At 41.5% G+C, this 27,782-nt stretch overlaps 2 protein-coding genes across 5 annotated transcripts in view; one reads left to right on the plus strand and one right to left on the minus strand.

Moving 5' to 3' along the window:
• The window catches only part of LOC117820614 (plakophilin-4-like), a 105,654-nt gene extending 78,539 nt beyond the window's left edge, over window positions 1–27,115 (minus strand). The window contains exons 1-2 of one of the 3 annotated variants that reach the window (XM_034694444.1): window positions 26,910–27,115; window positions 7,007–7,140 (exon numbers count right to left, since the gene is read on the minus strand). In XM_034694444.1, the coding sequence (XP_034550335.1) occupies window positions 7,007–7,135 (129 nt within the window). In that variant the 5' untranslated portion in view covers window positions 7,136–7,140; window positions 26,910–27,115. The remainder of the gene's footprint in view (window positions 1–7,006; window positions 7,141–26,909) is intronic. The other 2 variants (XM_034694443.1, XM_034694445.1) reach the window with 2 other exon arrangements.
• A 118-nt stretch (window positions 27,116–27,233) lies between these two features.
• Window positions 27,234–27,782, plus strand: part of LOC117820779 (coiled-coil domain-containing protein 148-like) — a 39,062-nt gene continuing 38,513 nt past the window's right edge. For both annotated transcript variants that reach the window (XM_034694701.1, XM_034694699.1), the window contains exon 1: window positions 27,234–27,298. The gene's annotated coding sequence lies outside the window, so the exon portion shown is untranslated. The remainder of the gene's footprint in view (window positions 27,299–27,782) is intronic.

Raw genomic sequence — 27,782 nt, forward strand, 5'->3', positions numbered from 1 at the left:
CAGCCTCTGCAAGGAAGAGAAACTGACACTACACATGATCTGCTCTACTGCACTTAAGGCGTAAACTGGCCGCAGAATTACAGTTTTGTTTCCGGAAAATCCATAACTCAGAGAGGACTAAATCAACAGTCACCTTTGTGTCTGCCTGAAGCTTTTATTGATGTAAACACATCTAAAGTACCTGCCAAATAAAAAGCACTGAATTTGAACGGGGCCTCCAATCAAGATCCTTTCAACAGAAACACACCAACAGAAACACGGTTACAGAAATATTTGCTGAATCTGCTCAACAGTGCTGCAAAAACTTTGCAACAGAAACAACACAGTCATGTTTTCTGAAAGCCGTGACATCATGAAGGTTAAGTTAATAACCCTTTATATGCCAACTATGCACTGCAAGTTCACTGCTGTGGGCTGTCAAAGAGCACCAGCCTCGTCATCACCTACTTCCCTCCCACTGGTTCTGCTCACCCAGTCCGCTGATGCTGTTACACAAACATGACTAAAATAGGCATACAGGCAAGCCATTTGAAGATGCATGTGTACATTAGGAGCGCCTGTGAGGATAAAATCAAAGTCGACTGGAGCAAAAGGGCCCACACGGTCCTGCAGCTATTCCTCTCCTGGGAGCTGCGGTAGGAGGCAGAGATGAGGGTAGAGTGATCAATATGATGCTCTTTAAAGACCTGACCTCACACTCATTGATGGCTGCGCACAGTGGGTGCCACAGGCTCCCTTACAAGACAACCTGAGGGCTCCGGTATACTCGTTTCAAGATCGAAAGTTGGCTCGATTTAAAAGGCTGTTGAATACAGAGCTGAAGGCAACTGCCAGGATACTCCAACATCTGCAGCCCGTATGATTCATATTCATATAGGAGGACATCTGAATGGAAACATTAGATATTTCTTTTTTATGAATACGGTGTGCTCATGTTTAATGTTGTAACGAGAGAGCAAAGTTTACCAGAGTTAAATTCCTTGTATGTGCACATGTATTTGGCCAATGAAGCTGATTCTGATCTCTCAAACCAGGAGGACGCACCACTACCATATTCTGATCTCTCAAACCAGGAGGACGCACCACTACCATATTCTGATCTCTCAAACCAGGAGGATGCACCACTACCATATTCTGATCTCTCAAACCAGGAGGATGCACCACTACCATATTCTGATCTCTCAAACCAGGAGGATGCACCACTACCATATTCTGATCTCTCAAACCAGGAGGACGCACCACTACCATATTCTGATCTCTCAAACCAGGAGGATGCACCACTACCATAATCTGATCTCTCAAACCAGGAGGATGCACCACTACCATATTCTGATCTCTCAAACCAGGAGGATGCACCACTACCATAATCTGATCTCTCAAACCAGGAGGACGCACCACTACCATATTCTGATCTCTCAAACCAGGAAGGATGCACCACTACCATATTCTGATCTCTCAAACCAGGAGGATGCACCACTACCATATTCTGATCTCTCAAACCAGGAGGATGCACCACTACCATATTCTGATCTCTCAAACCAGGAGGACGCACCACTACCATATTCTGATCTCTCAAACCAGGAGGACGCACCACTACCATAATTTGATCTCTCAAACCAGGAGGACGCACCACTACCATATTCTGATCTCTCAAACCAGGAAGATGCACCACTACCATATTCTGATCTCCTATGTAAAGCAGCATTTCTGGTTTAAAGTTAAATTGTAGATTTGTTTCTCTCAAATCACCCAATCTAGGTTTAACTTCAGCATCATGTGCTTCCTTGAAGTCTTAAAGGTGACATATCACGCTTTTTTCATCAATATATATTGTTCTAAGAGGTCCCCAAAACATGTCTTTAAAGTTTATGCTCAAAAAACACTTTGAAATCAGATTTTGGCATGCCTGAAAAGCCCTCTTCTTCAGTCCTCCTCAGAACACTCTGTTTTCCCTCTGACCACGCCCCCTTCGGAAGTGGATGTGCCTGGGCTCTCCAGCACGTTGATCTAATGTTTACATGTTGGCTGAATATACACGGCTGCTCAGAGATTGCGTTACTTCAACCCTCTGAATCTGATCCAGAATCTGATCGTGACGGAGAGGCGCCTGCAGCAGGACCTTTCTGAAGGATTGGTCACAGATTCTGTGTTTCTTGTTGTTTTATTTGTCAGTATGTAGACGTGTGTCTTGGTACACGGCTACAGCTACGACATGTAGCTATGTAGCTATGCTAACTAGTGCTAGCACTTATCCATGATAAATAAAAATCATCCACTATATCTTCAAATCTGCAGACGTGGGGAGTAAAACCGACCTTTGTGTTTATTAAGACAGCCTACAACTAGCATGCCTCCCTCCTAAGCTCCTTGTTAGCACACATTTGTGCAGGTAATGAAAAACGGAGGAGGGATTCAGTATTATTTTATACAGTCTATGGGCTGAACAAGCTCCGAGCTCTGACTCCGTGACAGACCAGATATTGTTGTTACGTAACAAAAACACGGAAGTCTGAAACGGCTCGTTTCACACACATTTACAGAAAGGTGTAGAAATCAGAACAGGGGCAGAATGGATTTTTTTCATTCTCGGGGGGTTTGTAGACTTTCAGCAGAGCAGCAGACAAGGGCAGACTTGTACCAATGGCACAGGACTCATCACAAATATCAGGGCCAGACACACTATCTGAGGGCTAGTGACTAGAGCACAGGCTGGTATTCAACCATTGTCCAAGTTTGTCTGAGCTCTCACAGATACACTGACAAATGTAATACTTTTGCCATCATCAGCCTGTTTGTTTCTTTGAAGCTTTTCTAATAAAAATAAATACAACTTGGCTCCAAGTTGAGTTGCAATTAGTCTCGGCCTCCATAACTGACTTGGCAATGATGTAATCCTGTGGCATGCTCTTCCTAAAATTAACATAACAGGATGCATTAGCATCAAATTAGCATTTTGTTTTACCAATGTTTTGAAAACTCACTTGCAAATTGCATACTGTTAAAGTAGACCAGTCCCATTAAGTAGCCAATCAAGGCACAATGGAGGGAAAACGTACCACACAGTTAGGCCTTTAAGACATACTATTTTACATATTTAGTTTGCTGGAGGTGTCGATACCATAGACTGTATAAAATATGGACGTAGTATCCGTGACGTCACCCATCTGTTCCTGAGCACTGTTTTGAAGCCAATCGCCTGCAGCAGCCATATTGGAAATGCCAAACACAACCAGGCATAGTGTGGCGTAAAGAGGCAGAGTTTGATCCTCCTAGCCAACAGCTATGTGTTGCCGTCCGGGAGTCAAGTCAGTCATGTCCTTATTTGGGCAAAAACTCGTAATCTTAATATCTTCTGAACCGTTGTGTTAGAAAAAAATTCACCCCCTGTACAGTGTGTGCCGATAGAGAGATTAGCGACGTAGAGCTGAGCCATTTTTTGGAACCAGGCTGTAAACATGTTTATTAATGCTGCAAAGATCGTCTTTTTTTAATTGGGGTCTATGTGGATTCCAGTGTTTCTGCAGCCAGCCTCAACTTCATGGGCCTCAGTTTCAAGACACATCATGAGGAAATATAGGAGATATTTGACGTCTTTCATCTGACTTGTAGGATTTGACATTAGGCCCTTTGCAAAGATTACAGTCAAGCACACTAAAGAGGTGTCCTAATTAGGCAATCATGCAGCTTTTTTTTATATGTACACAATGTTAACTTTGACGAAAAGCAGTCAACCATTTAATTTATGGAATAGCTGTAAGCTGTTGATGGCCAAGTGGTTGAAAGCCACTTGATTGAATGCGGCCATCAGCACACTCTAGTATCAGTGAACGCTTCATTAGGCACACTGGCTACAGGCATGAAGACTTTAATGAAAATCTTTGTGCAAGATGCCGTGCTATCGTGCTTAAGGACTTCTTCAGCTGTTTCTGATACTAAGGGAGTGGCTGTGTTAGAGAATAACAGGATTATAAGTATCCTTTGGCTTACCGTGTCTAAAGGCGAAAGGTCGAACAGACTCCACTCAAAGTTGGGGTAAAAAGATGTGATATTAATCTAAAAATGTAGAAAGTGGTACACATCATCTGACAATCTCCCCTGGGAGGCATTCATGCTGCTGCCCTTGCTTGTTTCACAAAGAGTGCAAAGAATGACACTTGACTGAAAAAGAGTTCTGCAGTGAAGTTCAAACCATGTTGACTTTCTCTCCTCTACACTCTGGGACAATCACTACATGAAGTGGGCGGGAAAATTGGATTGCAAGAAAGGGTATCAGGGGAGGGGGTTTCCAAAGCTGTTTGAGTATCAGATAAGCACTTTTGATGGAGTGTACCGGTGCCTTGAAGGATCCACCATGTCATGCTCCCAGAGCAGGCCCAGTTAGATGAATCCACAGCAGGCTTAGAGGACGAATGATTCAGTCACTGAGGAGCTCAAAAGACAGAGGAAAGCAAAGTAACAGGTGATAAGAAACTACTTCTGCTAATTTGACTCTACTTGGTTGTACAACACAGACCAATATAACCACATCATTATTATACTGTATAAACTAGATACGATTCCAAAATGTGGGGCAGCAAGGGATGCATAATGTGGCTTTGCTTGAGTCGGATAATTCTGATATGCAGTTTTTTTTTTTACCCCAGCGGCCCTGAGGGCTAAACACACTTTACATAGGAGAACAAATGCAAATAGACAAAAAACAAGCAAATTAAGAAAACATGAATTTTGAAACACATGTGCAGCATTGAGAAAATGTGCCCCCAAAAAATGACAACACAGCTAAAGCAGATGCCAGCAATTAGCACAGCATGATCAAGTCATTATTAATGAATAATTTATAAGGAAATAATAATTACAGATCCATCGATGACTTTCCCATGTTACTACTGAGATGATCTTTTTTCAATGTTTTAATAGATGCCACAGACAGCTGTGATTTTATGCCATAGATACAACTTAAATACACTGAAAAAGGGCCCCATGAATGCTGAATAATCCACACTAGAGACAATCTGTCTGAATGAGTGCCACAGCCTCCCTCTGCTTCAATTACACTTAAGATGAAACAGATAAAAAAGTAGGTCTTAGATAATCCTCGAAATTACCCCTTTGGCTGATTTAAATTCTAATGAGATAATAAATACGGGCAGAAGGGGGAATTTGTAAAGTTAATTCTAAATTACAACAGTTTTAGGTTATATGGATGAGTCAGACTTAAAAAAAATAACAGCATGCATGCTTCTTCAAAGCCAGTTCGAATGTGCAGAAAGAAAAACATTGACATTTAAAAGCTTAAATGAGGACTGTAATAAACCACTATGGATGTGACATCCAGATGGAGGATCAGTGCTATTAAAGGAAGCACAGAGCAAAGACAGGACACTAATAACCAGAATCTGCAGCAAGACAGAACCAAATCCCCAAATGAATGGCAAAAAGGCGGGGGCTTGTTGGTTGTCAAAACGACAAACAGAGGGAATACAAGCCCAAGCAAATGAACACACATGGAGAATTATAGTATGTTGGTGAATCTGTCCTTGTTTGGGCATCTGAGCAGAGCCTGTGCAGCTGTAAATACAGCTGTGACAGACAGAAGTTTGTGGAAAAGACGCAAAGAAAACGAAGAAAGAAGAAACAGAGTGAAAAGACAAATAGAGGGGGAGAAATCAGCCAATGAAGAGGCAGTAAAAAGTGCTCTGAAAAGATACAATAGTAGAGCCCAAAGAGTAAACACTTACCAAACACCCAGTCATCCTAAGCCCCAGCCCTAACCACGACCACAGCTACAGCGCAGCAGCCTCGCATGTTTACATCAACAGAGAGTGAGATCCCTCGAAGGTCTGCCTCTTAACAATCACAGGAAAACCTCATGTATAAAGCACAAGAGGGAAACAGCACTCTCACACGAGCCCAGTCTCTGACCTCCTGCATGTTTTTTACTCACTCACACTATGATTTGCCTCTCCAACTCTGTTAAATACGGAGGAGAACGGTCATTTTCCAGCTTCCAGTCTTTAGCAGGAATCCCCTCCGAGGCATGTCTCCTGCCAGTCGCTCTAAAAGCAACAGCTCAGGCAGGCGACTCACTCTTCCTGCTCGTCTGGATATATCTGCTCTAACCGGACGAGCCACCGAGGAATACTCTAGGGAAGGAAGTGACATAGACAGGTGCTACCTCCTTCCTTCCTTCCTTCCTTACTCGAGCAAACAATACAACACTTTCCCCGCAGTAAGCCTAAATAGGGTTTCCTTGTGCAAAGTGTAAACACGCACTGCCTGACACATTTAACTCATCGCAAAGTGTAGCACAACTTAAGTGTCACTCAGGCCAAAAAAAGATATGCCAGCCAGGTGTCACACGAGGGAATTAATGTCATTAATAAGAGCAAAAGCTCTTTAGCCCAGTTTGCCCTGTGTTGGATTCCAATAATATGCAATGCTGGAGGGAAGCCAGAGAGGAAAGGAGAGTGCATGTGTGTAACAGAAGGGAGCGTGGATGAATCACAGAGAGAGACAGGCATAGATGGAGTGAGTCACAGGGCATGTCCCTCCACGGGCTCACAAACCCTGCAAGAGATGATCTCCTTCCTTGTTCATTGATGCAAGCCGAGGCCATGACTGAAGGCAGTAAACAAAAAAAAGCTTCTAGTCACGCTTATTCCAATTAAAATTTTTGCACAGAGCAAAATAGTGGTCAGTCCAGTAAGACTGCAGTTCTGCTATAAACAAAAGTCGTTTCATCGTCCCACACATGCAGAAATTACGACTCCTAACTATGGATTTATGATTACAGTCACAACAGGGTGTGTGGCATTTATATGCAGTTAAACATGTCCACCCACTTTGCCCTGTGGATTTCTTTTAGTACAATGTGTCAGTCAAAAGCACATTAAGCATTCTGTAAATGTCACTGTACATAAATGGGTCATAAAGCTTTAACAGTTCTGTGAAATGTAACTCATGACATGAATCAATGGGCTCTTGAAAAATCAAAGGAACCCGCTACCTGTTCTTTGACCGAGGCCAGGATGTTGTTGGCGGTGTGTTCAGCCTCCATGTTGCGGCCAGTTGATCTGTCGCGGATGGTCAGCAGAAGCCCCTCCTCCGTCACTGGGCTCTGCTCAGGAGCTGGCATTCCTCCTGTGTGAGCAAACAAACGCACACATACACACACCATGATCCGGTCAGCACAACTCTCCTCTACAACAGCAAAACAACACTATCTTGTACACACATCCCAGGCAGTGTGCATGTGCAAACAGACACTGCTCTTGAATACACACTTGTGTCAACCACTTCTCGATACACACAGGCGCGCTGTGCCGATAACTATCAATGGTCACATGTCACCACGAGCAATACAAAAACACACACCCACACACACCATATGGTCCATAGAGAGAAAGACTGTCAGTGTTTCATGTCTGTGACCGTGCAAATCAATGCCATATGGGTTGAGACAACACAAGTTTAATAATGATTAGTGTGTGTAATAAGTCAAATAAGAAATACAGCACAAACAGAACAACAGCCAGGGATGTAGCGTAGGCCAAAAACATTAGAAATTCAAATCCTAGCGGTGTACAAGCTGCACTGAAATACCGAGCATGTTTGCACAGGTGAAGAATATACCTGCTTGTGTATAATATCAGTGAGAGGTTACAGCAGACAGCGGGGCAGGCCATCGAGAGACAATAAAACCAAAAACAAGTCAGCAGCCCGACAGTAGAGATAAGGCGTTCCTGTCAGCGTGGCTCTCTCTGGCCTCTTGTCCAGGATTGAAATGAGAAAGTAGAACGAATAGTTATGGCCTCATTATATCTGTTGACGGGGGAGGGAGTATCAAGGGAGCAATGCTGAAGGTGGATCCATATTTACTAGAAGGAGCCTGTTGAGCCAGACAGGGTGGCTGAAGGCTGCGATGACTGCCTCACGGCTCAGGCCTGCAGTAGAAAAGAAAAGGAAGGGCTCCAATAACACAGGAGGTTTGTGAGTTTGGGGAAACAGGGATTTTAAAGTGACTTTTACTGCCTTACAGATGCACTGTCTCTGTCATCTCAAAGATACAAAGACATCTTCAACCTGTTGGTTTTTTCACAGGTATCTTGACCTGCAAAATGTGCTTTACTGAACCACAACAAAGGGGCGTTTCAAATCAATGAGATGAAAAATAACTACTATAGCCTTTTTTAAACAGCAGAGGGCGTTAAATGCTTTTTACCTCTCTTTTTTGACATTATAGCTTCTCTTAGGTCTGAATCAAGCGGCAACCTCCGGTCTAAAAATATGAGTCCAGTGCAGAAGTGCTAAAAACTGCAATTCATCGAGGATCCGCTTGAGGCTGGATCCGGAAGTAGCGGAAGTCACATACACATGAATGAGAAAAGGCTGATCTTTACAGCAGAAATAAACATGTTTACAGCCTGGTACAAAAGACCAGTGTAGTCTGGATAGCTCATTTCTCCATTGGCACACACTGTAAGGGGGATGAATTTTTTTCTAACTCAGCAATTTCAAAGATATTGAGATAATGAGTCTTCCAATGAGAGGCACAGCTGACTTGATTGACAGGCGGGAACACTGTAGCTGTTGGCTAGGAGGCTCAAAGCCCGCCTCTTTACGTTACAATCACTCGACAGCAGGAATATGGCTGCTGACGACGATTGGCCTCAAAACAGCTCTTCAGAAACAGATGGGTGACGTCACGGATACTACGTCTATATTTCATACAGTCTATGGATACGATACAATACAATACCTGCCACCCAACACAGATACCCTGTCCAGGATTACGTTTATGTCACTACTCACTACTAACATTTTTTGGATAACTAATCAATCAATAAAGACTATTATTTAATGAGACATCACACTATCTGATTAATTGAAGTAAACATAATGCCCCCAAGTGCAGGATTAATGTCACTAGCACCACATCAAGGAGTCACAAAACAGTTACATGGTGAGTCTAATTGGAAGTGATCTATTTATAGCGCTGCATTATTTTTTTTGAAATGACACTTTAATATTTGGGACTTGGGGTACAGTACTTACGGCACAAGTCAGGATGATGATATATTGCTATAAGATTTGTCCAATTCCTACTAAAATCATTGTATACAGTAACTCTTCTGAGTTTGTCAATTTTGTGCAAACGGACTTTTAAAGGGTTAACAGTGTCATTTTACAGAAGTGAGAGACCTAAATCCATCTGTTTGTGTACACACACACACACACACACACGTAGGGAATCATTTAGCTCTGTCCGACAGCCAGTTTGTGTGAGCTGGTTGGTGTGTTTACAGTAAGAACATAAAAGTTTTTGGCCAGGGATGAGGCATCGGGAGGGGAGGGGGTTCGTGGGAGGTCCCCCAGGCATTTGGAAGAAATGAGACCCTGAGGTATTCTGGGAGTCTGTCACCGAGGCTGCACGAGCATTTCAAGGTGTCTGAGCTTAACAGAGCCATGTGCCAGTGCTGGTGTTAAATGACAGATAAGGATTTTACTACAACAAAGTATGTGAGTCCATGTATCTCCCTGTCAGTCTCCTGAATTCCTTTCCTGCTCATTCACAGTGTTGCAACACACCGCCCCCATGAATACCTCCCGCCTACTTTACAGCCTTTTGAATCAAGGACATGCTATTTGATTTCCACCAAACACAGCAACAGGAAATGGGGAGAGCTGTTTGAATTCAACAAACTCCTCCTCCCTGACTTCTGCACAACACAGACCGGACTGGCCTGGTGCAGTTTTTAAAAGTGACAGAAGTTGCAAACCCGGTCAGGGAGGACAAATTCTTTCATGTTTTTTCACAGTATCCTCTCGGAACAGAAATGTGCAGCTTTGGAAACTAGTCTCTGTTATGGTAATAGTCATTTAAATTAACATAGATATAGTTTTAAAAAAGGGGCTTATCATGCCTTTCTGTAAATGTTCTCTTTGTGATAAAACACAAGCCCCTAAAAAAATGGCTTCCCAGCGTGTCAGAAAGAGGAAATTCCTCACGCCTTGACCAGAAGCTGTGTATTTAATCTGTCCATGTGAATACATCTCTGCAGTATAAACTTGACTGTAGGAAAGTGCACACTAAGCAGACTGTAGGAAATGGAACCACAGAAAAAACAACATACAAAAGGAAAGTGAACCCTACTGTAGGCACCACTACGCAAAGAAAACTGATGTGTATCTGAACCTACCTCTGAAATTTCCCATTAGTTCTAATCCAGAGCAGAACGATTCCTCCCTGCTGAGATTAGCTTGGCCTTCTCAACAGCTTCAAGAAAGAAGTGAAGGCATCGATGCTGCAGACAATGTACCAAAGTCCTAAAAGCACACAGCTGACTGGTTCCTCAACATTACTCTCTGCTTTCCCCTTCAAATACTGAGGCGAAAAATAAACTCACCCAACTACCGAGCTGTTAACAGCTTTGGTATGTCAAGACCTGAGACAGTTTGATGCCCACACAGCTGAGAGGTAGAAGAGACGCTAAGTAGTCAAGCCAGGTCTGCGAGGACTTTTAGGCTGTCATTAGGTTAATGCCTGAGGTCCAGACTGGGTAGTTCCCACAGAGTTAAGATGACCTCATTCTGGTCTCAACAAAAAGGCAGACCAGTGTCTAATTATAACTATTATTGCTATTTCCCACAACTAAACAAAACACAGAAACTCCCTAAAGGTCAGAATGACAAGATCTTTGAGCAAAGAGGACAAAACTATGAGATAGTATTATGGACAGGAAACAAGGGGGGAAATGAGTGTATTAGTCCTATTATTGATTACAAATGAGGAGCTGAAATGTAGAGGTTAAAATTGAAGTGCTGAGAATAAAGTCAGAATTCAGCTTGCAGAGCCAGGACTGCAGATTGGTAAACAATGAGCACAGATCTGCTTTTGTTTTTAAATTCTGCTGATGCCATGTTGTGATATCTAAGACTTGTTTTCAACCTTTCGGAACGCTTATCGGGACAATGTCTTAATCAGCAGCTGTGACCTGTCAGATCATGCTGTTTCCTTCCTGTTGCTGTGATGGATGTGTGACAGATCAATGAAGCTGGGAACAGCAGGCCCCAGTTCTTCAAGAGTAATCTAGTCAGATGGAAGTCATCAGATTGGATATTATCTTCTTCAAAGAGAAAAGGATTCTTAAATCAGATCCAGGTAAACTAGTTTCTGTTTTGATCCAGATAAAACTTCCTGTTTGTGTTGGTCAAAACTTTTGAGTAGGCCTGAGATCATTTCGATCCATAATATCAGGATTATCCTGATCCTAGCAGGAGGCCTGATTCAGGCCAGATAACAGAAATAAAAAATAAGGAACAAAGTTGTTTGTAGAAGTTTTTTTCTTACCATTTGGAGAATTAAGTGGAAATGTCAAAAATCTTATTGATGTCATTTTTTCTTGTTATATTCGACAGAAATGATGAAAGTTTGACATTATTCCCAACATGCCAGCTCTACATTTGACATTTCGACTTATTCCAAAAGCAAAAAAACAACTCCTCCTTGGATTGATTTTCTCCTTACCTGTCAGAATTACTTTCAGTTTGACTTCAGTCTGGGAAAACAAAAGAAAAATGGTTCCCCTCCCTCCTCCCATTTTCCCCAAACGCCCAGCTATGCTCTTCCATCCCAGACAAACTTGATTACTTTGAACAGTATTTCTTTCAGTGACACACTAGTCTGACTTTTCAACATAGAATAATAACCATCTCCCTTAACAGACACTCTTTCAGTCGAAGCTTAAGCTCCTCTCTAAAGCCCCAATGTCTCCTGGTCTGCCAAGACACAGTATTAGCCTGACCCCACCCTGACTCATTGCATCATGTGATCTGATCTACTGACCTCAGACTGCAGCCACTCCTCTGAGCTTCTTACACAACCCCTCTGTCCGTCCGTGACTCTCCCTCTTTAAATGTAGTTTATGGCACAAGGAAGGAAAAAGAAATGGGAGCTATGGTGGAATAGGTTTTTGAAATCTGACAGTCAAAGTGTCAAATCTTCATAAAGGAGGATGTAAAGGCTGCTGGAAAGAGTTCAGACAGCTCTACCTTCCCAGATATAAATACTGCCTTATGCATCAATTTCCTCTGCAGACATGAATTCATCAGTTCGCTGATCCCTCTGAAAGCCACCTGTGCCTCATGTCACCTTCCCTGCAGGAGCAGCACAGCAGCATATAATATCAGTCGTCATGCTGGCTGCCTTTACAAGCACACAGAAATCCAGGTTACTGGCAGAAAACAGGTGAAAGTACATGCAGCATAGTATCATGATTTCTGCAACTCGTGTGTTTACAGGGAGCTGGACAGTGAGCGTCTTTCTTTCAGGGAGTACATCGAGCCAAGACTGCATATTTTCTGTAAGTGTATCACTGGGTTGTCATTCTGCTGCCAGAAAAATGTTTTCTTTTCCTTTTATTGGGAATGGTGGTGTGTGAGATCATGCTCTGGTTGAGGAGAAGTCTTTGTGTCATTCTGCTCTTGGACTGTTCAAACCAGCTTATTTTTTTCAGAGTCTGTTTCAGTCTGACATATAGATTGATCACTTTGGATTCAAGAACACACCCTTATATCTATTCTCACATATGCACTCCTTCAATGTTTGAGAAAATTCTGTTTGTCATCGACGGGAGCGGCGGCAGTTACAAGGGCGCTGCAGAAATCAGTGTTATGTGTATGGGTGGGAATTGATAAGATTTCATCAATGTCAATGCCATTGTCGATTCTCCTTATCAATCCAATTCCTTATCAATTCTCCTAACGATTCCTGAGTATTTTTTGAGGGGAAAACAAGGAACCATTTTATTTTTTTCAAAATTATGTCTGCACAAGACTGAACATGAACATATTCATCTTGAACGTACTGAACATAGGTTGACCTCATTCTCGGCCGCAACGTGGCCCCTGGAGCCTGGAGGAAAATACTTTGAATTTGGTGAGGAAAACGTTTTTCCTCCGGGGTCATCGCAGAGGTATTTTACCCGCTCTTGGTGCCTCATTTTCGGCCGCATGACGGGGGTTCACCTCCCTGAAGCGAACATGCTCACATGGAGCCACGCTTTAGACCGCTTCTTCCTCTCCAAGTTTCCTCGTGGTTGAAGGAGTTCTTCGTCGTGGAGTGTGTGACGTAATGCAACGTACCGCAACGTGACGTGACATTGTGCCTGGAAATGAATTGTTAAGAAGAATAGATAACATTTGAGGTGTACAATTCCGATGGAATTGATCAATTGGAACCGGTTCTAAGTCGGCTCCGGTTTTCGATTCCCACCCCTAGTTATGTATACATTTCAGATATCCAAGATCGCAGACAAAGCAGAGTCCAAATCTGAAATGTGCTACAGCTTTAATATAAAGGCAACCTATCACAAAGTGTATTCACATTATAAAGACATGAGTGGAAGGGAACATGCTTGAGAGCTAAACAGAGCATAAAGCTTTATCAATAAATGCACAAAGATCACACAGACCTCATACTAGTCACATGATATATGTCTAGGGGTGATGTGTGTGTGCGTGTGTGTGTGGTGCATTCACACTCAGCTTACGCCAACTTTTTTCAGAAAACTTCCCTTGCTGGAAGGCTGGCAGGAAAAAGTCCAGGCAAATTTGGGGTGAAAAATGGGGCCGTTTAGATTCACATTTGCAGCTAACCCTGAAAATGTAGTAAAACTGACAACATTTCAATGCATGTGTGAAAAAAGCTTAGGGGAAATCATCACTCCTTTTTATTCCACTGCACACATACATGACACGTAGAGTATGTCCCATATCTGCAGCTAAAATCCACCCGTTATCTCTTCTCTCAACGCTTACACAACCTTCAACTGTAACCTTCAAGACTTAATCTAAAAGCAGAAATCCAAAATCAGGTGACTCAAGCGCAGTCACTGATGTATTCCTGTATTTCTGTCTTTTCCTTCAAAGGGAGATAAACTGTTGCCACCTGAGCACAGGCAGTGTTCCTCCAAGTCAATAGATCCATTGTCTGTCAGTCAGCGAGAGGAAGCGATTTGTCTTCAGGAGGCTGAGTGACACCAGGTCACAGACATTCAGCACTGACAAATGGAGATGAGCTCAGAAATAATTATACATCAGCCTGAATTTCAATTGCAGGGAGTCACAGGGAAGCAGCAGTTCAAATGCTGATTACTCCGCCTTGCTGAGCTTTAAAGGGCCGCAAAATCTGCTGCACAAACAGAGCGGAGGGGTGCTTAAGGAGCCTACAGCAGGGCATATCTCTCCTCTATACCACACCTTTTTTCTAAAAGAAGGGATAACTCATTGTTGATTCGTATTCTTTTGAAGGACTTTGGAGTTCCACACAGAAATGTGGCAAACAATGAGGTGAAATTACAACCCATTTAAGCTGCTTTGTGCGCAATGAGATAATAAATATTTTATAGTTCACAACCCCTCTTAACCTCAAAACCTCTTGAATCAGAGTCAGACACAAACAAGAACTAAGCCAAAAGCTAAGTTAGATATTCTCTGATTTGCACAACTTCATTTTGTGCAGGGGGGAGCTGATCAGAGCAATCATGTTGTTTATTTTAAATGAAAACCCACATGCTCCTTAGCACATGGCTGCTCTATCTTATCTAGAATGACCTTGCAGCATTAGGTAGCATGTCAAACTTTGTTGGTCGAACTCAGTTTATATGCTAATCACTCAGCAGATTTAACGCCGTGACATCCCAACAGACCCACCAGGTTTAATTGCTTCTTTCAAACAGTGTATTGACTTGGCTTCCTTGTATAAGACTGAAATTTGAGGTCTGGTATAGTTTAACAGAATCCACCAAGATGTATAATAACAAACACTTTTTCTATCAGCTCAGACAGCATTCTGGTTTTCAGTCACTGAGTTCCCAAACATTTTCTCAAACCCCTGCTGCAAACAGTTAGGCTAAACACAGGGTTAGGAAGTGCTGACTGAAGCCCTGAGAGAGTAATAGTCCTGAGCTGATCGTGAATGTGTGTAACACAAATATCTCAGTGGTCCTATACATACTACATGTCATTGCTTAACCGTAACCTCAGAGAGCACACTCCTAAGTATTTGTGACCTCTGTGTCACACGTGGAACATTCTTTTAAAGAGGATGACTAATACTTGTTTAGCGTATGATGGATTCACCAGCAGCAAAACAACATATTATTAGATCCCACAATGTTTCTCTCTGTCTCGCTCAGCAGCTGAAAATGCTTTTCTCATATACTGACACACCCAACAGCGAAAGAATGCCTGCTTTCCAGAGCAGAAACACTCTCACATGTAATCACTCTATCAATCATTAGCCTAAATAAGCTGCAGAGAATTCCTTTTTAAATAGACACATACCTGTTCTTCTGTTGGTATAGGATTAGACAATGTGACAGGTATGAGTGGAAACATCAGCCAGGCAGCATCTCCTCCACATTCTCAACAAAGCGGCCACACTGAGAAGCAAATCACTGAGAAGCTGCACCCATGCTTTCTTTCTTCACACCTTGAACCTCTGCCCGACTAATGTTGCAATAACCTGCGGCTGATCAGAGCATGTGTATCCACAGGGCAGGGCTGGCCTCTGAGTAAAGGCAGGAAACACAGTCATAGCGAAATACACCAACCTGCAGGGACTAATGTCAAACACTGTATGCATAGTACTCCCGAGGCTGCACTTTATCTTCCAAGATGTGTTTACTCAAAAGGGACATTGGGAAGATGACTGCAGTCCAAATAATCCCTGTTTGCACTGTGCAGCGGTAAAAACACAGGACTAACTCTCCACCGCTTCCGACAAACATCATTCACCCACCCTCTACACCATTTCCTTACAACAATACCTCCACTAATGGGAAGCAACTCCTGTCTCATCAGCTGCTTCCAACATGTCACCAGCAGTAATATGTAGTGACAGAACGGGACATGAATTATTCTGATTGCATGTAAATCCCATTACAGAATCAGAGTTTATGCCAGACGCAGACATGCTTCATCCTGTCACACGCTGTTAGACAAATACATTTAACACCCTAATGCTTTTCTGCATGCAATTACAATGCAAACACAACAGCTATAGAGGCAATGCCTCCCAAGAAGGAATTACAACATAATGCTGTGTACATCTCTGGAGAAGTCAGTAAGGTGAAGTCATTTCTAGTGAATTGGATGTGGCACGGGACAAATGTAACAGAAGGTTTCATATGCTGAGCTTATTGACAAAGTTGAAACTTGGCTTGGGAAATGATCACTCACGTTAGGGCTAATGTGTAGTCAACAGGTGGTGATGCTGATTGGAATCCTGACAGGGTGAGCTGGACCTCCACACAAGGGGGCCTTGTCTCAACCTGAAGGGATATTTATGTTGACATTAACATTCTCATTCAGCTCTCCTTCCTCTCAGAGCTTTGTAACTTTGAACAGTACTACTATTATCATGGTATAAGCTAGTTTGCAATCAACAAGTTAAAGGTGCACTCAGCTCTGCTACCATTGCCTGAATCTCAGAAAAGGATCTTTCTCCACTTGTCCCTTTATTCAAGATGTTAAGGGCCCAGCAGCTCCTCAGGCTGCTCTCATGTCCATGTGTCAAACTGCCACAATGTTTACCGATTAACACAGGACTTCCACCAGATCTGTGTCCGGTCCTTCTCTGATACGTTGCACTCCAGCTCCGTGCTCTCTCGTCCGTCAACACCCACCGGTTGTGTTTTCAGAACGCAGCACAGAGCAGTACCGCCGGACATCTTGAGTCATGTGACCGAGGTTTTCCAGGGGTAATCACTGAATCAAGGATTCTCCTCCTCCTCTCCTTGTCCATGTTGTCTTTATCAGCCTCTGAAAACCTCTGACTTGATGACTCCAGGCCTGCCTCTGCTCTAAATGACCTTTTGTGGTCATAGTTAAGTTAAAAACGATCTAACGATAACAGTGTTTCATTCTGAAATTAACCGGATGTTTTAATTTTGTTTTGGTGCCTGACTTCCTGTCCCGCTCCATCTGCTCTGTGCTGAATTGATGCGTCGTGCTACGGCATCCGGCAAAAATAGTAGCGTTCCGGCTTCGTCTCTGATCCGGCAGGTCGGAACGCAATGGATCGGATCCTGTGGGGGTTAACAGATAGCGTCAGATCCGGTGCCGTGATGGATCAGAGATGGACCGGAGACAGATCTGGTGGAATTTGGCCTTTAGAATGCTTGCAGAAACTAAAATTTTTGCCACAGTGTCAACAGGCAGTGGTGACGTATGCCAGACTCCTTTCGGTCAAATTGATTCAATACGATGTGGGGGATCAGGTTGTACCTGGCGCCACTTTTGCCACTGAGAATGAATTAGTATTGCTCTGGGGTTTTGACCTATCAGAATCAGGTATTTAACACTGCTGGGTAATAAGCTCAAAATGTGTTTAATCAATGCTACAGTGTATCATCCCCAGTTGCTGTATCACAACAATGTGCATATTGGTACTAAATGATAAATATGGATTTGATGTCATGCTAGATTCTGAAAGAAAAACATTGGGGCCACAGTCCTCCAAATGAAAAAGTAGAGAAGGTACATTAGCATAACAAATACCTGCTATCAGCAGTGTCCCGGCTCTCATAATGTGAGGTGTCTCTGAGGTGAATAACTGAGCTCACTCAGCACCTTCTATTAAGACCGATTACAGTGAGAAATGAACTATCCCGGGAAAACCAATCAATGGGAAGCTATGAATTGTGTAAATCTAGCTGAGCTGACTGCGCTGTTATGAAAAGGACAATTTTGTAGGTCTGTTGTAATGAATTTGCAGAAAAAAGAATGATGGTTTTTACATTTGCTGTCAAATAAACAACTCACTATGACATTTAATGAACAGTTCATGTGCTGAAGGAATGAAGAATAGGATTTAGGATCAACTATCCGGTCCAGTTTTGTCCTGTCATGTCAAGCTGTGACCCTGTGATGGCAAGGAACTCAACTATACACTTTTCCTGTCTTCAAAAAGGGATCCACTTATTTGAGGAATGCCTTTATTGAATGATTTGTCCACAAGTTAGTGGATTTATGAATGCTGATTTTATTTCAAATTGTTAAAAGTATTCCTAATGACTCAAAGTGCCCAAATTTGAGGATTTCTTGGCAAATTAATGTAATCAAATTTAATCCACATCTGATCCAAATCAGATTCTGAGCTTAACCAATCATGCTTCCCAAAACATGAGCAAGGGATTTTCATTAAGAACCCTTAAAGCTCTCTAACACAAAAAGAGCCCTCACATATAAATCCTCATTGGATAGTAAATATTATATTAAACACAGATTATGATTCTTCTTAGTGAACTGAAATCAACTTTGGGAACCAAATATAGCAAGAAATGAATCTCTGATTGACACTACAGTTTGTTTTGAGGAATAGCTTCTCTGCCCCTTTTTTTGTCATTCAAATTCATGGAATTCAAGACCTCTTTAAGTATAGTTATATAGTGATCTCCTGCACCCAAGCTTTGCTATAACAGTTATCTGTATTCAAAAGGCTTTTCTAGACAAGAAAGAATATTTAGATTAAAAGACTGAATTCTTCTGAACATTGGTTAACTTGAAAAATCCAAACACAAGAGAGGAAACTCCTGTTCCTGTGAAGTGTTATGAAACCAGCTTAGACAGAGAAGGATAAGCACAGGCCTGGCCATGTACTTCCTGACTTCTGGTTTGCTTTGGCACTGCCGACTTAATGCTCTGTGCTGCAGTGGACTGACGGAGGTCATGAAACTACATGCTGTTACCCATTCAAATTTGGGTAATTGAATCATACAGACACATTATTAAGCAGGAACAGTGACTGATATTAATATGTTATGGTACTATTATGAATTCTGACAAGGCGTTTTTTGGCACTTAAAGACTGCATGAGATAAAGTGTAGTGATGCATAGTTTTAAATAAGGACTGTCATGCTTCTACAAATTGATTTGACTTTCACTTTCAGAGGCAGGATCTGTTTCAATGATGAGCCTTTTGTAAAGCAGACAGTGATCAAAGTTGATAACCATTATTAGCTATTATTATGACAGTGTGTTCAAAAAATGACACAAGTTTATATTTTTTTAAGACACTATCTTTGAGAAACAGCTATTATCAAAAACACTTCAAATAAGAAACAATTAGCAAGAAGATGCATTTACTTGGTACAAGATCTTAAACCAATATAAAAGTTTAAAAGTATAATATTAAAATCAATGAAAATGACATCGACCTGATTGGATTGCATCTTAAATCAGAATTAGACCAATTCATACGATCATTTTAGACTATAAAAGATATTTTTCAGGCAGTGGAGAAAAATGCTCCTAAAAAGAACAAAAAAAGGAAAAGATTCTTTCAGTTCATGGAAATATCCCCCCTTCCACATCAGTATAGTCCACTTCAAATCTGATATTACAAATGGACAAGAGAAGCTTGCATCGGAATAAGCGTCACCATGCTCGCTAAACAACACTAGAGTTACTAGTCAGTTAAACTAATTTCTCATCATGTTGGCCCAGAATGTCGGTCATATGTTGTGTTTAAGCTGTAGCACAGCCACCCACCAGTAGCACCGGTTAGTAGCTACTGCCATACTGCTCTAATGCTGTTACTCAGGTGTACACAAGCACAGGTGAAAAATGACCTCGTAGTGTGGCATTCAACCATCTGACCACAGCAATATGTAACCAACAGAGGCATTTGGACATTAAGTTGCAAGGCGGACCGAAGTCTGGTGGTGCTACCTCTTTTTTGTTTGAAATATATAGCACTCAGTTTGAACCCTTCAGACGAGCTGGCTAGCTGGAATTTAAATTTAGTTTGAAAAGGACCATAATATGAGTCACTCAGGAACACCCTTAATATGAACATAGTTAAAAATCCTTAATCCTCTCTATTCGGACCTGTCTTGATTCACAGCCTGTCTTACTGCTGCAGAAATGAGTACATTAGTACTCATGTCTGCGATAACTTCATGTTAAATATAAAAAACTTTCTGCAATCTTTGGCAATAATCCTTGCCCTTAGTTTGTAAAGTAGCCTGATCTTCTAAACTTTCCCTTTACAGGGCCTGGGGGTACACATTAAAAAAAAGAAGACAATCTCCCAAACCTGGCAGTATTTCTAATATTGATATTTGTAAGAGTGACAATCACTCAAAGTCCTCAGAGAGACGCTCATCTATAATTCTGTGCAACTCGGACACCCTGCACACCCTGCTGCAGACGGCCAAGTAATGCCAGAATCAGATTTTCTCTGCATGATAAACTTCATATTCGATGACTACACCTGTGTATGAGTTAATGAAGGATGAAAGCAAATAAAGGAAAATGTTAAACGAAAGAACTAATAGACGTGCTCTGAAGAGTAATTATTTTATAAACACCCTGCAGTCAGTAGTTATATGAGAGACGTTTCAGATACGGCATGTAACTGTACATAACACAGCTAAAGGGGCAATGTAAAACAAACAGCTGCAGCTTTCATTGATACTGCACACCAGTTTTCACAGTGCACAATCAAAAGCTAGAGCTCTATTGTTCAATTAAATCTCATACCTGTAATTAAAGCTATTTAAGTAAGACACCAGGGGAACATTTACTAAAAGATTTTTAGCGACTAAACAGACTGCTTTTTAAAACTGCATTGAAAGAGAATGAAGGATGGCCTCAAGATTACACGCACTATGATCACAGTGTGTGAGAATAAAATTTAGAAAACACAAGTCCTATCTGTAATAAGGAGAAAGTGTGAGACCAACCCCTGAACCTAACCATCAGGGCAGTGGTGTGCATTGAACTGTGATGCAGACAGAAAGACAAAGAAAGGAGGAATGTAGTTACTTAGGTAAATGTCAAGTTGGCCAGCCAGCAGCAGCTGGCCTTTTAAAACAACGATTTGGGTCATGTGAGTTTACACTGCATTGAATATCCAAACTTTGAATTTATTGGCATAGTTAAACAAAAAGAGCTCTGGTACTCGAACACTGACTGACATGAGGCGATTATCTTTGACCACGTTGTCTTGAAAGGAATGTAAGGTTTATTAGATAGTACCATATGGATAATTCATCACAGGGGGCTTTAATTGAAAAAATAAATCACAACACAAAAGTTGGTTAAAATAAATTCCCTTTATATGTACCCCGTAATAACTCACAGAGGATGTGTATGACTTTGCAGTTCTGCTGAAGTACCGAGGGTTTTATTTGAGGCATTGCTTTAAATTTATGTCCTTAGGGTGCTACAGACTACAAGAGTGGGGGCCATCACCTTCATCATATCACACAGGAATCCTTTTGCAGGTCTGTCTCTTATCCAGTGTATGAGATAACAATATGTTATATATTTGCAATTCATCTTCAAGCTAAGAGTTCAGTTTTTCCCTCATTTCTAAGTTCATTTCGTCTTCAGTTGGATATCCTAAACAATGTGTGAGCACCTGGGCGTGAATGTCCATCCAAAAAGAAGAGGGCTTGGCATCATTCAGGGTCACTGGTCCATTAAGAGGAGAGTGAACTCTGAAAGTCTGAGAAACTGTTCGCCCTAAGTTGAAAACAAGCATTTGAACAGCTCTGAGGGTTTGTGTTAGATGGGGAAGGGCTGGGTTTTCTTGGAGATTTATTTGCTTCTTCTTGACAAAGAGGAATCGCAGATCTAAGAACTCAGCTCTGTTGTAGAGAGAAAGGAAAACTTCTCAGTTTAAGTTGCATCAAATCTGTGCAGGGTTGCCTTAAGGCTACAAGTTTTACAGCTTTGATGTCATCACTCTAACAAGTTGCTTTGAAAAAGTAAGAAAAGATACAGTATAAGCTTTGATAACACAGTGCGCACATGCCTCCCTACTCCACAGCCAAATGCAAAGCTTAGCATCCATAAAATGCCATTTTAAATGTCATGTGCTTGAACTGTATTTGTTCATTTCCAATGTCAACAGCTCTCTTTTCAGAGTTAATTTTACTTTGTAGCTGTCTTTTAAATGCCTTGACATTTAAGAAGTGAATCTGCTTCCAGCTACTTGGCTGGGTTTTATGGAAACAGGTGAGGTGCACAAACCAGACGGTTTCAGTTTTTAGTTGTAGTCTGGGAACAGGCGAAACCCTTGTGGGCATGTAACCTGACATTGGGGAGATGCCTTCACCTTCTGACTAAATCCAGCCACAGAGTGCACTCACATACCACTGTGGGATGATACCTGATCCCACAAACAAGCTATTTTAGGTTTAAAAAGTCTAAACCAAGAAGCACACAGCCTTGGTTTGTGGCATAGGTGCTTAAATAATAAGTTAAGTGAGAGACGCGTTCACCAATTAACTGTTTGAGTCTTTAATGAAACAGAAAATGTAAAACATTATCAGAAAGTCAATTTCTCAAAGAGGGTTGTTGATTTTGTCCGGGTTTAATTTTTCTAATGGAAGGCAACCTATGGATAAAAATGTGTTTAGGACGATTCATGGACTAGATGATCAATTAAATATAAAACAGTTGAACTATAATAGCAAGAAAATTGTAAATATTCTCTGCTTGCCCCGGTAGAAACACATAAAAGATTGTAGCTCAGAGTTAAACTGGTATAAACAACACCAGGGTATCCGTCTCAAAAACTCCCTATTCAGCACCAAGTGTCACTTTGCAGCAACTCATATTTTTATGACTGTAGAGGACATGGTTGTGTTTTCAGAGGTGCTTATTTGTTATGTCATTCATTCCCTCCAATGGGATGGAGTCCCACTCCACTCCTCCTTCTACAATCGGTAAAGAGATAGCTTCGCCTGGGGTGATAATGTGAGTAGCACTTTGAAATATTCAACAAGGTATTACGTGCCCTGTTGAGGTAATTCTGTAGTCAGATAGGCCAAGATAGATGGGATTGTTTGAGCTGTGAGCCAGTAGGAAGTCCCAAAAAGTAAAGACAAAGAAAAGGACTGTGGTAATAAAGCTCCGTCCCTTCACTGCCGCCGTCCTCATAGCAGCAGACGCTGGCGAGAGGCCGTCTCTCAGACTCAGCATGTCAGACCAGCAGAGGGCTATTTTACCGGACAAAAATCTATTGTGCGCCTAATCCCTGAAAGCGCTGACATGCTTTGTGTTCTGTATTATCTTTAGCTGTCCCGGATCCAACCAAAGCATGAAATCTGGGGACTCTTTCAGGAATCCATCTACATATCCAGTTAGATCAACAATCAGACGGCAACCGCACATGTTAAGGCTTACCCAGAGAAGCCTTAGCAAGTCTGAACACACTCTACACCTGCAGTATGTTTTTTTTTTTATGATAGGAAAGCACATTATTAAAGGAATGAGCAAGACAGCAAATTCATGATTAATGTTAAGCTTTCACTCCTCCACACACTTACACTGTACTGAACCTTCACACAAGATATTTAAAAAATGAAGGAATCATTTTTGTAATTATTTGTGTGCCTTTTGGTTTACTTCACAAGTCTCTGGAGTGATGTAACCGAAATGGATATTACATATTCACAATGGAAATCCCCTGCTCTTGCATATGTGTGTTCTCAAAAGAGGCAGGAAAGAAAGGCCAACTCTTTTAAGACCACACTATGCAAATGTGGAGGGAAAGACGCTATGTGGGGTACGTGGGATTCAATGAAAAAAAAAGATTTTCCAGTACAGTTTGAAAAAAAAGCTCTTCTTATTTCACCACAATAGATGAGAGTCCTTCCCAGACGCAGAAAAAAAACACATTTGTTCAACATTTCTCACACTATTCAATCACACATTTGCATTACAATGCAACCTCTTGAATTTTCCAGTTAGAGATCTTTTTTTTGCAGTGCAGTCATGGATAGTCAAACATAAATTCAGTTTTTTTAGCGTGAATAGCGCATCTGTATTCATGTTAATTCTGCATCAAAGCTATGAATACACTGATCTGATAAAAGAAACTTTCAAGGGTTTGTGAGGTAGTAAATAAAACACAGAAAGCAGACTGCCACTTGGTAGATGCTCTACTTCTAAGAGCACTTGACTCTTGATTGAATTGCACACAAGAGATGCTGACCTTCTCTTGCCTGACTGAGGAGAGAGGTTGAATCTTCAGCACTTTACTTGACTAAATACACACATGCATGCACACACAGCACAGAGACAAGACTGATAACTATTTTGTATCAAGGCAAAACAGCTGTGAGGCAAAGACTGGAAATATTTTCTTGATTCTTACAGAGGGTGGGGGGATAGTTTTTGATCATAGAAGAATAAGTAAATCTGACTTTTGGCCTAACTCAGGGGTTAGGGCTTAAGCATTGATGTTGGGGCCAGAAATAGGGAGTGAAAAAAAGTACAAGGAGGAGAGGCCCGCCAAAGGGCGCTCAACTATTCAACTGTTGTCAGTTCCCATTAATAAGGGGTTACCATGAAGGCTGAGTCAAACAAACACAACAACACACAAAGGTCTTCTCTAGGCATTTTTGTGGTTGTGTCATCTAAGACACAAGGTTGTTTTTTTTTCATGCAAACAATCCTCTTATTTCATGTAGTAATATCTCCATGGCCAATATGGACAATTTCAAATGCATGTATTGTTATCCCTTACACAGCAGAAGTAATGAAAACATGGAGGATGACGGGTAAAACTGACAGGCAGTTGGCTGAATGTCTGACCTGCTTAAACATCTCTCTTTGTGCCAAACACAGTGTCACAGCTTAGACCAGCAGCAGAAACTACCTACAGACAAAAACCAGAGAGTTTGGCTCTTCAATCCAACGTCCTGCTGTCCTTTCAATTCCACACTAAAACCACCCTGAACGCTTGTCAGCTGTGTGGCAGTGCATGTCTAGTGCAGTAATGTGAATCACGAGGGGAGTAACAAAGTGATTCCTCTCGGGTATGTGTGAGAATGAGTGAGTGTGAGGGTGAGTTCACATATAATCGCATTTGCCATATGCACGTCTTCTGTTGGCTAAGGGGGAAAAAATGTAGTTGCATGATCATGATCACATCACTGATGCAAGAAGATAACCTTTCCACACCTGCATGGCAACAGAGAGACTTGAAGCAACGCTGCCGTTGTTGCTCATGTGAAAGCCTGATGTGATAAGTGTGAGACATGACTTTCGGTTGACATAGCAAGATTAGTAACTGTTTACTCAACCCTAGGTTTCCTCTGCTATGCAGTCCTAACCAGATTGAAACATAACAGGGATTACAGTAAAATTGCATTTTCTCTATTCTATGGACGCCCTAAAAAAATGCATCCATACAGTTTCTGTACTGTTTTCCCATGATCAGAGTAGCCTTCAGTTGTTTTCTTGAGATCTTGACGTAATGTCAGATGATCATAACTCAACAGAGCTGCAAACAAAGCTGAAAACAAACACTGACATGGGCTTAACTTACCTCATTAGTGTAGGCGACTGGCAGCATTGCATTTTGTGGCCTGCCCTGCCCCAGTGACCAGACTATTGTTTCATATTCTAGATCGTCAGAAACTATCCTGTTATCACAACAAAACAAGTTTTGTCATCTCGAGATAATGACTACAGCTAATCTGTAATACTGGGAAAATCAGCAATGCTATCTTAGGAAGAGATAAACAAGTTCAAATCTCCATAAAACCAGAGATGATTTGTAATCATAGGGATATGTGGTAAATAAAATGTAAGAATGCATGACCACAAAGAGCCTCTGTTTGTATATCCTTGCAGGAGCATTTTTCACAGTGGGATTCTTGTGACAGTTCATAAGTCAAGTACTAGTTATTACAAGTGTTAGTTGAATACAATGCACCAATTATCCTAGCAGAATTCCATATTTTTATTTATATTATTATTTAACTACTATTTTTTTAATGTAAAAACTACCTCTGCTACTCACCACTGCACTATCATCATTTTATTTTAGCCTGTACTAGTCATGCCTATATTGTTGTTCTTTTGTATTTATAGCTGATGTTATTGTTATTATATTTTAAGTTTTATTTGTATGTCTTATTCTTATACCTTGTACAAAGAGAGCACAGTTTACCAAGTCAAATTCCTTGTGTGTTCAAGCATACCTGGTCAATAAAGCTGATTCTGATTCTGATTCTGAAGACAGGGACACTGTGTTATACTGCATTCAAAACAAACTATTACAAGTGAGACCTACTTTAAAAACCAAAGTAGGACAAGGTAAATCACATGTGCCTTGTGTGAGGGTGCAAATCCTGAGTGAGTGACATCATTTGTCACAACTCCCTAGCTAATTAACCAGGCTATCATAATGCACATGGTCAGGTAATTTGACTTTATTTGACAGCTGTAATACAGGTGAGTCAATCTTCTGCTTAAATGGCTTGCTCGTATTTCACAGTGCAAAGCAATGGATCTGCAGTTAACAGATAACGCCCCTGCTTAAAATGCAGATTAGGGTCATTAAATATGGCGTACTTTGAATGTAGCTTGTAAACGTGAGGGTAAAAGGTAAGCTTATCTAGTGGGAGCAAAGACTCTGGATCTCCGCCCCTCGGCGACTTGGCATTCCAGAGATTCCCACACTGTAAGCTCACCTTGCCTTTTCCTTCACCTTTTAACAACATGCTTTCAAGGGCATTGTCACAGAAAAAGTGAGTTGCTGTGTGTGTTTTGTGACAGGGAAAACATTTTTGGGGAGCTAAGTTTTCATCCCAGCGGTGAGGCAAAGACATGGAAGACAGCAGCGCATGAAGGTCCCTCAAAGGTGTGCGTTGTTGGCGGTGAATCGGTCACAAGATTAGTATTAGATCCACTCCCACTGTGAAGAAGCCTTAAGAAGTTTGGTTGTACTAGAACACATACAAGAGAAGCCCACTCTCACTTCGCAGTGTAAATCCCCGACTTTCTGAGTCTCCCTCCTGCCTTGCGCACAGATTCTTTTATTTTCCCCCTCAATTATTCCGCAGTTTGTGAAGCAGCCAAGGAAAAGGAGTTTACATACCTTGAGAGCGCTGTGGTTAAGCTGCTGCTCGGTTCTGCATTAGTACAGGTAAGTTCATCGGTAAAAGTCCCGTCCTTTTAAGTCCCATGCATGTGGCAGAGTGAAACGCGCCTCCATAAAAGCTTACAGCCGAGAAGAGGAGGAGAACGACCCCTTCCTTCGCTGCTCCCTCCCTGCTTCCTTCCACCAGCAGTCCCAGGCAATGCGAGGAGCGTGCATGACGTCAGTGGGAATGTGGGGAAGCAGTGCGTACTCCTGATTGGTTGGGATATGGTCAAGGGGCGTTCCCAAGGAGGATCGCATTGTTGAATGGACCAATTACCGAAGGGATAATAGTTTCCTTGGTTACAAATTTTGTCAACCTTCTGCACAGAGAGGGATAGCACAAGGTAAGCTAGAGCTCAGAGGGGAAATGTACATTTTATCCATATTTTATTGGCATAGCAGATGTGACATTTGTAGTCTGTGTTTCTGTATGTTATACTACGAGACTCTGTTAAACTGAACGGTGTTTTCTCTCACAATATCTTTCTTATGAACGTTTTTCAGACTTCAGTATTAGCTTGTTAGTTAGCCCTCTTGTTATGTTGGGGGTCAAATTGACCCTTTTTGAATTCTACTTTAGGCATTATATGTCTTCCAAGTTTTATACAGTCTATGCTTCCAAACCAGCTAAATGCAGCATACAAACCTGGACAGCATGTGACAGAAGAGGAGTCGTGTTAATTTATCAATATCATTTCATAAAAATAAAAAAAACAAACTTTTAAAAATAAAATAAACAAAATATTTGTCATGTAAAACTAAGGTGATTATATTCAGGGCTTTCCAATCTACATTAAAGAAGTTTGCCATGATCTGTGAGAATTAAAG

This window comes from Notolabrus celidotus, chromosome 10 (assembly GCF_009762535.1).
Source record: "Notolabrus celidotus isolate fNotCel1 chromosome 10, fNotCel1.pri, whole genome shotgun sequence".
In the NCBI taxonomy this organism is placed as follows: Eukaryota; Metazoa; Chordata; class Actinopteri; order Labriformes; family Labridae; genus Notolabrus; species Notolabrus celidotus.